General features: G+C 42.4%; 1 protein-coding gene across 1 annotated transcript in view; it reads right to left on the bottom strand.

Annotated features, from left to right (window-relative positions):
* Positions 1–12,064, bottom strand: part of ttn.1 (titin, tandem duplicate 1) — a 203,143-nt gene that overhangs the window by 56,442 nt on the left and 134,637 nt on the right. The window contains exons 150-162 of the mRNA XM_049485137.1: positions 11,522–11,824; positions 10,456–10,758; positions 10,081–10,362; positions 8,759–9,058; positions 8,360–8,662; positions 7,339–7,647; positions 6,926–7,207; positions 5,872–6,171; positions 4,598–4,891; positions 1,528–4,497; positions 1,096–1,416; positions 488–772; positions 88–387 (exon numbers count right to left, since the gene is read on the bottom strand). Of these exons, the coding sequence (XP_049341094.1) occupies positions 88–387; positions 488–772; positions 1,096–1,416; positions 1,528–4,497; positions 4,598–4,891; positions 5,872–6,171; positions 6,926–7,207; positions 7,339–7,647; positions 8,360–8,662; positions 8,759–9,058; positions 10,081–10,362; positions 10,456–10,758; positions 11,522–11,824 (6,552 nt within the window). The remainder of the gene's footprint in view (positions 1–87; positions 388–487; positions 773–1,095; positions 1,417–1,527; positions 4,498–4,597; positions 4,892–5,871; positions 6,172–6,925; positions 7,208–7,338; positions 7,648–8,359; positions 8,663–8,758; positions 9,059–10,080; positions 10,363–10,455; positions 10,759–11,521; positions 11,825–12,064) is intronic.

The following is a 12,064-nucleotide window of genomic DNA, read 5'->3' as shown; positions in this document are numbered from 1 at the left end:
ATAATTCAGTGATGTAGTAATATATAAATAATCTTCAGTAGAAAAACAGTTTATAGTTTATGGTATATATATATATGTATCACTTACTGATTGGATCAGAGGCTAGGTAGGATCTGGGTGTGGGTTTGGGAACTCCGGGACCGTACTCGTTCACCGCCGTGACTCTGAAGTAGTACTCGGTTCCGGGTACGAGGTTGCTGACTTTAAGGGTGGTTTTATCCACGCTGGCTTTAACGGTGGCCCACGTCTTACGATCAATCTCACGCTTCTCTACGATGTAATGAGTCACTTCACTGCCGCCGTCGTTTTCAGGTGGAGACCAGGTCAGGTTGCAGGACATCATGGTGATATCTGCTGCCTCCAGGCCGACCACTGGTCCGGGCGTGTCTGATAAAATCAAAAACACAGTTTTATTAAAAGGTAAATTCTTACTATAAAACACTGAAATAAAATAAAAGTGAAGGCAGCGTGAGCTGTGCGTACGTACCGAGGACTTTGACGTTGACGAACACGGCCTTTTCTCCAGCGGGGCTGGAAACGGTCAGCGAGTATTTGCCGGAATCGTCGCGGGTGGTGTCGGAGATGACGAGGAAGGTCATGGTGTCGATGACGTCCACGTGACCCTTCTTCACCACGTTATCGAGTCCCATTCTTCTCCACTGAACTTTAGGGGGCGGGCGTCCTCTCACGGTCGCGACTAATCTGATTGGGCATCCAGCTCTGACTGTCAGACCCTTCTTCAGCTCCGCATCCAGAGTAATTTCAGGACTCTCTGTTTTTGGAGGGGAAAATATAATGAAGATATATTTAATATGAGGCTTTGTATTGTTAGTATCTGGTATGAATAACTTGCATATCACTTGAGGGAGCTCAGTTTTCTTGGGTATTATGTTCAGGTATAATTGTTTTAAGCTAGCAGAGATGATTTTACAAATACGAGGAAATAGGGAAATGGGAACATTTACTGAAAACTGGTTAAAAATCCCTGGTTTTGCACCGGAATCGTATTTTCAGTAGATATGGTGTTCTGGGATCCAGTTTTTTGCTAAAACGATCTAATTTCACCATGCCTGCAGATATCTAACTCCAACTCACCCAAGATATCCCGTGGTGAGACAGCTCCCTCGAGGTTAGTCGGTTGACTCAAGCCGATCTGGTTTTGAGCAGAAACTCGGAATTCGTATTCCAGCTTCTCATCCAGGCTTGTGACCGTAAACTCGGTTCCGATCAGCTGAGCAGCAACGTTGCATCTCTTCCATCCTTCTTCTCCCTTCTTGACCGTACCACGAACTCGGAGCTCCACCACGTAGCCGATGAGTGGAGCGCCACCGTCATAAGTGGGTTTCGTCCACCCAAGAGTGATGGAGGTCTTGGTACTGTCAGCAACCTTCAAATTTCCAACTGGACCAGGAGGACCTGAAAAACACAGACATTTTTGGAGATACTAGTGAGAAAACTGTGGCAAAAACTGTGTAATTTTATCTAATTTTGGTGGTACGTTGAGTTCTTATACACTCTCATACATACCAACAGGATCTCTGGCCGTGTAGGTTCTGGACGGCTTGCTTGCGTCGCCGAGTCCGATCTCGTTCTCAGCCTTGACGCGGAACTGGTAATCATGGTTGGGTAAGAGCCCAGTTACGGTCATGTGGTTTCCTGGAATCAGAGCTTTACTAACTGGAGTCCACCTGACTCCGTGCTCTTCTTTCTTCTCGAGGATGTATCCAGTAATGGGTTTTCCACCATCATTATCAGGAGAGCACCACATAACGGTCATTTCGTTCTTGGAGATTTTGCTCACCTCTGGAGCGTCTGGTGGACCGGGTCTACTGAACTGGGTTCTCGCAACGATGGACTCTGTTTCAACAGCAGGACCGGCTCCCATCTTGTTCTCTGCTCTCACTCTGAAGATGTATTCGTTTCCTTCAGTAAGACGAGTCACGTTAGCAGAGTTGGTCACGACAGCAGAAGAATGGACTGACCAGACTCCTCTCTTCGTCTCGCACTTCTCAATAATGTAGTTATAAATCTCACATCCGCCGTCATCCTCAGGGATCTCCCACGCCAACTTGCATCTGTCCACGGAAATGCCAGACACCTTCAGGTCTCTAACAGGTCCAGGTCTGTCGAGGACGTTGACCTTCGCTTCGGCGCTGCTGCTTCCAGCGGCGTTTGTTGCTGTGATGATATATTTTCCAGTGTCTGTACGTCTTGCGTTTGTTAGCAGGAATTTAGAGAAGTTCACACCACTCTCCACTTGAAGGCGTGGGCTTCTGATGACGTCTTCTTTGGCACCTTCTTTGGACCATTTGACCTCTGGTTGTGGTTTGCCTTTAACCTCCGCTTCAATTGGAATGGAATCTCCCGATTTAACAACCAGAACGGCTTCCAACTTCACCTTTACTTCTGGAATCACAAGTTCTTCCTTTACAAGAACCTCTCCAGTAGTCACCCAGTTACTCTCCCCACCTTCGTTCTTGGTTTGGACTCTGAATTGATAGATTTGGTTCTCGATACATCTGTCTGCCATGAAGTACGTTTCTTTAATCGCGCCCTTGTGGACTCTTTCCCATTCGTCTGCTTCCTTCGGTTTCTTTTCAACGTGATACGCAAGATTGCGGCTGCCGCCGTCGTATTCTGGCTTCTTCCACTTCAGGAAGACAAACGTCTTTCCGATCTCACTGATGTGGAAGTTCTCAGGCTCGCCAGGTTTCTCCACTGGATCCACGGCGAGGACCGGTGCCTTCGATTCGGTGGCCGGTCCAAGGCCGATTTTGTTCTCTGCGCTCACGCGGAAGAAGTATTCGCAGTTCTCGAGAAGTGGAGCCTTGATAAGACGCTTAGTGCAATCAGACGAAACGAGGGTCCATCCTCGCTGGCTGGGCTGACGGCACTCAATCTTGTAGTTTGTAATTTCAGTGCCACCGTTATCCTCTGGGTTTTCCCAAGAGACCATGCAGGAGTCTTTGGTGACATATGCAACCTTCAAGTTTTGGCAAGCTCCAGGAATATCAAGAACATTGACGATGATTGTAGCCTGTGCCTGACCGCTGCTGTTCTTAGCTTGAATTGCGTATTTGCCGTAATCTGCTCTTACGGCTTCCTGAATAACCAGCTCACAGAGTGGATAGTGGTTGTTCATCTCCGTACGCTTGTCTCTGCCTAAAGCTCTTGCGTCTTTAGTCCAGGTGATTTCGGGATCAGGTCTACCCTTAACTCTGGTCACCAGGCTAATGATCTGTCCGGCACGAACCGTAACCAGGTCACGGCAAGCGACGTCAACGGTCACCTCAGGAGGAACGAGGATGTCCTTAGCGAGCACTGTCTCTGTCAGCTCTCTCGGCTCTCCATCCCCGACCTTGTTAGAGGCTCTAACGCGGAACCTGTACTCGGAACCTTCGATAAGGCCTGGTACTCTGAAGGCGCAGATCTTGATGAGATCCTTATTGATTCTCTTCCACTCTGCAGAACCTGATTTCTGGACCTCAACAACGTAACCCAGGACAGGGCTACCGCCATCTCTATTAGGCTTGGTCCATACTATATCAGCATACGACTTGCTCCAGTCCTTCAGTTTGAGGTTACTTGGAGGTCCTGGAGGAGTGATTGGGCGAGTGGCTTTTATTGGTTCTGAAGGATAGGATGGCTCACTTACGCCAGCAATGTTCTCAGCGAAGACTCTGAACTCATAGCTGTTGCCTTCAAAGAGTCCTGCGACGCGGTATCTCAGATCCAGGACTGGTGTTTTGTTCACACGGATCCATTTACCGGTCATCTCCCTACGTTCAACGATGTAACCGCTGACTGGACTTCCACCATCGGTTTCTGGTGCCTCCCAGGAAACGGTCGTGGCGTTCTCAGTTACATCAGAGCATGATGGTGCCCCGGGAGGACCTGGTGGATCGAACATATGCTTAGCAATAGTTGGAGGACTTTCGAGAGCGGCACCGATGCCAATTTTGTTCTCAGCACGAATGCGTACGACGTATTCACGACCCTTCTCTAGACGTGGAACCTTGGCTTGTGTGCTTAAGCTTCCGGAGCTCACGACCGACCACGGCTCCCAAGGCTTCTTGACGTCCTTCTTCTCAATGACGTAATTCATCAGCGGCGTACCGCCGTCGTCTTTGGGTGCACGCCACTGGATGACCATGTGGTCGGGCGTAACTTCGAGGATGTTGACAGGGCCGATCGGAGGGCCTGGGAGATCGAGTACGGTTAAGTGAAGAGCGACCGACTTGCTTCCGGCAGGATTTGCGACGGTAAGGATGTATTCTCCACCGTCTGTTCTGGCACATTCGCTGATGCTTAGAACCGTTGAAGTTCCTTCAGTTTCAACCTTGAATTTGCCCTCGGTTTTGAGCTCGTTTCCGTCACTAAGCCACTTGGCGGTTGGGACTGGTATTCCTTTCATGACAGCGGGAAGAACGATGGTAGTTCCAGCTTTTACAATCAGACCCTCAATAAGCTTCACGTCAACTTCGATAGAAGGCGCCACTGTAAAGGAAATGGAACAACGTGCATTAAATATAGTTATCTTTTTAAAATTGAGAATTATTGGATGATATAGAATTTAAAACAATGTAATAAATCTTACAGGTCTTCTCCTGGCAGGTAATCGGTATGCTGGTGTCCGGGCGGCTAATGCCAATGGCGTTCTGTGATTTTACACGGAATCTGTAGGTCTTTCCTTCTACCAGTCCAGTGACGTGACAGTGAGGATTACTGACGGTTTTGAAGGAAACCCAGTCAGTGGCTCCATCCTCCTGATACTCAACAATGAATCCGGTGACCTCACTTCCTCCGGTGCGTTCAGGCCACTCCCACGCCAGCCATACTTCAGTTTTCTCGGCATCTACATGGTGCAGGTTCTTGGGAGGGCCAGGAGGATCTGCAGATCATAAAACAGTAATATATCAGGATTAGGCATTCAACAAAATTAGGATCAAATTGTGGAGATTTTAATCTGGAAACTTGGAATCTTTGCTTTTTTAAACCCAAATCTTAACCTAATCTTAAAGTGACAGTCTGTAGGTTTTGGACTTGTAGAGACCTCCCTAAAGAGGATGTGTGTTCACATTGAGTCATGCAGAAAACATGAAATAATCTATAATAATCAGTCTTACTTACAATTTTCACCTTATTTTAAGTAATTTGAAACAAAATAAGCACAAACCCAGTCATTTACCTTATTTATTCTGATTCTTGAGTCCAAGTATAAATCAATAAATCAGTGATTGTTGCTTGATTTTACTCTAAATTCACTCAAATTGAGACTTTGAGATTAAACTTAATTTAAGAAATTACTAAAAAATGCACTTAAGCCACTGGTGTATTTCTTACTTAATATAATCATATATGTCTCATATATATATATTTAGATATATATATATTCAAGTACCCAATAAAACTTTTTTTCTGATAAGATTATTTATCTTAGTAATTATTGTGTAAGTGTGAGATTATTTAGCTAAATCAGTCTAACTTTTCATTTTCATCATATTTAAGCAATTTAAGTTTAAAATACGCACAAAAACGTCACTAATCAAGTTATTCTGATTCTTATGTCCAAATTGAAATCAGTAAATCAGTGATTTTAGTCTTACTTTACCTATTTTTAAACTTTGTGGTTGAGCTTATTTTAAGAAAACTTTAATAGTAAGTTATATATAGGTATAAAAGTAATATAAGTATATTTTCTCAAGTTTTTGCAAATGGATATTTCGCAGATCATTACATTTTTAGAATTAAAGAAATATTTTTCTGTGCAGGAAGGATTATAGAAGCATATTGATGATTTTTATTTTAATATTAAAATGTTTCCTCCTCTACTGATTTCAGTTTAAAGCTTTAAAAGTTGTAAAAACTCACACAGAGGATCCACAGCTTTGACGGGTTTGTTGGTTTCTACGTAAGCGCTCCTGCCAAACTGATTCTCGGCGGCGACGCGGAACAGGTACTGAGTTCCCTCCATCAGGTACAGAGCCATCAGACTCAGCTTTTTACAGGAAGCGCTAACCGGGACCCATTTCTCCGCCGCTACGTCCTTCTTCTCCACCACGTAGTGAGAGATAACGGCTCCACCGTCGTCCTCCGGCTTCTGCCACGTCAGATACGCCGACTCACTCGTCACCTCAGAGATCGTCAGGTTACGCGGCGGCTTCGGCTTATCTGAGCAACAAACACACACAATTACATTTATTACACACACACATAAACACACAAACACATAGACTGATTTTCTCAATATATATATATATATATATATACACAAAATTGAATATGGTCCTGTTCAATTAACATATGTTATTAATAATATCATTTTAATAATATAATTAAAGTATTTATCCCAGTAATAAGATTAGAGTTTTAGCTTGTAAAATTCCAGATCGTATTAGAATGAACACAAGTAAACATAAATAGAGCTGAAGGGACATATATCACAATACATGTGTTACAATACAATATATCACAATGTAATGGGATTTTTTTTTTTAATCAAATTTTAGAAATAAACTTGTAGTTTGAAAAAAACAAACAAAAAAAAAAATCCAATCAGAACAGTGGGACATAACAACAGAATACAACACTGCTATATAGTGGGCGGGGCTTAAACACAACACTAAATGAAACCAATTTTTATATCTAAACTAATAATTAAAAATCAAAACTGTGTTTCTGAGAACTGATACAACTGATACCAAAGCAAAATCAATATCGATATTCTCTTATCCCTCAAATTTACACAGTAAAATACAGAAAAACACTACTTTCTGTTTGAATGTTTTTCGTATTTATTGCATTTATTGTAATATTAGTGTTTTTCAGAGCTAAAAACACTTACAGCTCAAAAATGGAGATAAGTTTCAGGCAGTATTTTACACTAAAATATAAATGAGAAACATATATAAAATATAATACGCACCGAGAACGAGCACGGTGCAGGTAGCGGTTTTGGTTCCGGCGGCGTTCTGGATGGTGATGGTGTAATTGCCGCAGTCGGCGCGAGTGCTCTTCTTCATGTGCAGTTTGCTGCCGCTCGCCGTGACCTCGAGAAGACAGTGAGCGGGAACATCTCCATCGTTCTTCTTCCAGGACACGGTGGGGATCGGCATGCCTTTGATCTTAGCGCTCAGCGTGATATCGGTTCCGATCATGGCCAGATGATCCCGCGCCATGTTAGCATCCAGCAGCAGCTCCGGTTCCTCTGCAGACGAAAGAGACGGGAAATTAACAATTAAAACCGATATTAATAAACTGTAAATCATTCAGATATAAATATATCAGAAATATATCAGAAATATATCAGAAATATATCAGAAATATATCAGTAATCACCGAGTCTGTCGTGAACTTTAACCGGTTCTTTAACGTAAGCAGGTTCGGATTTTCCCGCCGCGTTCACCGCCATGATCCTGAAGGTGAATTCTCCGCCCTCGGGGAGGTTCTTCACCACGTAGTTGGTGTCTGGGCACGACTCCGGCGTCTCATTGGCCGGGATCCACTCGATCGCTCCGGGTTTCTGATACTCAATCAGATAACCGAAGATTTTTCCTTTGCCGTCGTGGCGAGGAACGCGCCACTTCAGACTCACCGAATCCTTGGTCTTATCGACGGCCTCCGGCAGCACCGGAGGACTGGGCAGAACTGCAACCAGAAAAAAAAAACATTTTTTTTAGGAAATATAATTTGTATTATATGTATATATAATAAATAATATATAATATATTGCAAAGCAGTTACAGAAAAATACATATATAATATGCATATATGTTTTAACAAAGCATGATCTTTTGGTTTGTAGGCATGTAATATTTAGGTATCTAGTGATATAGCTATTATTAATAACTGAATTATTTCTACAATATATTGTGCCAGAATTTTTTGCAATAAACAATATTGTTGGCATTTCACAACAGTATTTAATTTTATTCAACAGACATATTAATAAAAGAACAGAATGGTAATGCTAAAAAAAGGCTAATACTATTTGGACACACCTTAAATTCAGTGTTTTTTTCATTGTTTCAAAATGTTCTGCATTGTAGATTAATACTTAAATCATCCAAACTATAAAATATATATATATATATATATGGAATTATTTAGTAAAGAAAATAATTTAAGAAAAAGTGAAGGTCAGTCAATCCGAAAAGAAGAACTTTAAAAAACTTTTAAAAAGGATTCCTTATGTGTTCCTTTATAGTGTGTCCAAACTTTACATAAGAAAATTAAATATTTTTAACTGTGTAAATTATTAATGTAATTAAATATGATAATATAAATAATTGCAATAAAGTAAAGGTTTTGTGTTTTAAGGTTTTTTGTGGTTTTAAGGGGGTTTAAGGGAGGGTCGTACCGATGGGATCCTTGGCGAGAATGGGTTTGGATGCAGGACTGGGGTCTCCGGTACCGATCTCGTTCTCCGCGGTTACGCGGAATTCGTATTCACACCCCTCGGTGAGCTCCAGCACTTTGTACTGGGTGGCGGGGTAGATGGTGTCTCTGGTGACTCGGGACCATCTCTTGGCCGAGGGCTCCTTCTTCTCCAGGATGTAGTTGGTGATTGGTTTGCCTCCGTCGCGAGGGCGGTTCCAGAACACCATGGCCGAGTCGTGGTACACTTCTTTAACCGTCGGCTGCTCCGGCGCCTCGGGTACGCCTGTAAATATGATTAGATAATAAAACACACGGTATTAAAGACCTGCGATCTGATAATCCATAACCCTCTTCACCTCTTTTTTAAAACGTTACTCACGGAATCGGTCTTTAGCCTTCATTTCCTCCGACTCCAGCGGCTCGCTGATGCCGTACATGTTCTCGGCGCTGATCCTCATGATGTACTCACGGCCCTCCGTCAGCTTCGGCACTTTGCAGGTGGTCTTGGTGGTGGCGGACGTTACGGTCGTCCACATGTCCCTGTTGGTGTCTCTCTTCTCGATGATGTAGTTGGAAATTTCACATCCGCCGTTATCGAGAGGAGGCTTCCAGGAAATGACCATGTGATCCCTGTGAACTTCCTCGAAGACCACCGGACCCTCCGGCGGCAACGGGCGATCTGTAACCACACAAAAACAATCAGTTCTGTATTCTGAATAAAAAGCTTCCATTCTAGACAGTTAGCTTAGCATAGTTTAGCTACCCAGTCAACAAATTAGCGCCTCTCATCTCTCCATTATAGAAATTATATAAAACTTCATATAAAATTACAGCTTTTACCAAGATTACAGCTTTAAATATCAAATATTTCAGTTTCTTTGCTCTGCTAAACATGTAAATAAACCTGATTCATGTCAAATACATTTTAATAAAAAGCAATGCTATGATGTTTTTGAGTTCTCTACTGGTGGAATGGGCAATAACTTGTTATCTGAGCAGCTAAACTAATGTTATACCTACAAGATTAGCAGTTTTAATAAAAAGCTGATATGCAGTTTGTAAGTTTGATGTGCACAACTGGACTACAGAACTAGCAACTGGCATTTCTCTACTGATGAAATGGGTGTTAATGTGTTAGTTGGGTAGTTAAGTAGCATTTTGATTAGTAAAACATGACAGAACAGCCTTGCTAAGCTAAGATAAGCTATATGCTAAGTTGGCTTAGGTTTGGTTAGTGCTACATAAACCTGATGATCACAGATTTCTTGTGTTTAAACTGTTCTAGACAATTTCTTTCTCCAGTACAAAACTTAAATCCAGACATGGCTATACTGATGGAATGGGTGTTAATGTGTACTCATGTGTGCTAGGTAGCTCTGTTGATTTGTATTGCCTTATCATAAAAAATAAGAGAAAACATGCATTTGTGAATGCACAGAGTCACTAAGTAGCACATTTTGATACATAGAACTCCACAGAACAGCCTGGCTAAGCTAAGCTATAAGCTAAGCTAAGATAGGTTAATCTACGCTATAAGCTAAGCTAAAATATGTTAATAAAAGCTTTAAGCTAAGCTAAGATACGTTAAGCTAAGCTATAAGCTAAGCTAAACTATGAAAAGCCAGAAATTCAGTACCAAATACAGCGGAACAACAAAAAAATCGAAGAACTGCTGAGAGAAATGTAGAGTTAAACCCGTACCGACCACGGTGACGTTGCAGACGCCCTTGCGGGCGCCGGTGCAGTTCTCCACGGTGACGCAGTAGCGCCCGCTGTGCCTGCGCTGAGCCTTGATGATGCCCAGGCACATGGTGGTTAACGTGTTCTTGAACTGGATGTGCTGATCTGCTTTCAGCTCCTCGTCGTCTCGGGTCCAGGTGATGGAGGGAGCCGGTTTACCTGTGTAGCGTCCCTGAAGAGCGAAGCTCTCGCCCACGCGGATTATCACCTTATCACGGAAATCCAGCTCGATCGTAGGAGGTTCTGAAACGCGGGAGGAACGTGTTATAATTACGTTACTGTAATAAACACTGAATAAACTGAATTAATAATAATACATAATCATGATAATCATACCGAGCTCGTCCCTGCAGGTGATTGGTTTGGTGCTGAAGGACGGTTTGCCCTGACCGATCTCGTTAACGGCGCTCACGCGGAACTCGTAAGTCTCGCCCTCACGGAGACCGTCGTACGTGAACCTCCGGTCCATCAGGCGCTCCTTCGTCAGTCTCACGAACTTGTCCTTTCCGATTGGACGAGCCTCCAGGACGTAGGAGGTGACCTCACTGCCGCCGTCGCTCTTCGGGGGCTTCCAGGTCACGCTGATGTAGTCTTTAGTTACAGCCGTGACCTCGATCTCCTCCGGACGATCAGGAACACCTAGAGGAACAACATCCATAAATTAATCACGCACTCTAAACTACGGTAACATACAGCTCTGAGAAAAAATAAATCGCTTTTACCAAATTAAAAACCTCTGGAATATAATCAAGAGGAAGATGGATGATCACAAACCATCAAACCACCAAACTGAACTGCTTGAATTTTTACACCAGGAGTAAAGCAGCATAAAGTTATCCAAAAGCAGTGTGTAAGACTGGTGGAGGAGAACATGATGCATAAAAAAAACTGAGATTAAAACATAAAACTGAGGTCTGAAAGCTCTAAATGTAAATTAGAATTAAGAAATTAAATTAAATTTTGTAAATAAATGCTCTAAATGAGAATATTTTTATTTGTAATTTGGGAGAAATGTTGTCTGTAGTTTATAGAATAAAACAACAATGTTCATTTTACTCAAACATAAACCAATACGTAGCAAAATCAGAGAAACTGATTCAGAAACTGAAGTGCTCTCTTAGTTTTTTACAGAGCTGTATATATAGTATATATATATATCTTGTGATACTGTGAGCAATATAATATATATATATTGATGTTTAAACTGTTTACAGTTTGAGAAAACCCCTTTCTTATAGTATATAAAAACTATATTATCATATTATAAAAACACTAATGTGTAGAACACTGCTATGTAGTGGGCGGAGTTTAAACACAACACTAAAGGAACCACTTCTGACACCAATTTTCTACATGTAAACTAATATATACAGTAATAGAGTAAAGGAGTAAATCAGCGTACTGAGGCGTTCCTGGACGATGATTTCGCAGGCGGTTTCGCGGAAGGGTCCGACTCCGACGGCGTTCTCGGCGGCGACTCTGAAGAAATAGGCTTTTCCTAAAGTCAGATTACTGACGACTCCGCTCTGCCGCGCGGCGCTGTAGCAGCACGCCGTCCACGCCTTACGCTCCGCCTCTCGCTTCTCTATGATGAAGTTAGAGATCGGAGAACCGCCTTCATCCTCAGGGAAGAACCAGGTCAGCTTACAGGAATCAATGTTCAGATTTTCAGCAGCGAAAGGAACGCCCACTGCACCGGGAACGTCTGAGAAACAGCAACATCAGGGTTATAAACAACACCATCCTGTACTGATAGTAGAGAGTGTATCATATTTACCTTATATTTTCTGACAGTTTAAGACTTAAATAAAAAAAAAAGTATTTGTTTATATTTGCAGATACTTTCATTTTTGCATCTTGCTATAAAATGGAACAGTGGTATAATCTCGATGTTTGTTACAAAATGTAAAAAATAGCAGGAAAAGATTTAGTTTTTTACATTTTC

The sequence above is a fragment of the Astyanax mexicanus genome, chromosome 11 (assembly GCF_023375975.1).
Source record: "Astyanax mexicanus isolate ESR-SI-001 chromosome 11, AstMex3_surface, whole genome shotgun sequence".
NCBI lineage: Eukaryota > Metazoa > Chordata > Actinopteri > Characiformes > Acestrorhamphidae > Astyanax > Astyanax mexicanus.
Note: the sequence above shows the minus strand (reverse complement) of the source record. Positions and strands in the feature narration are given on the sequence as shown.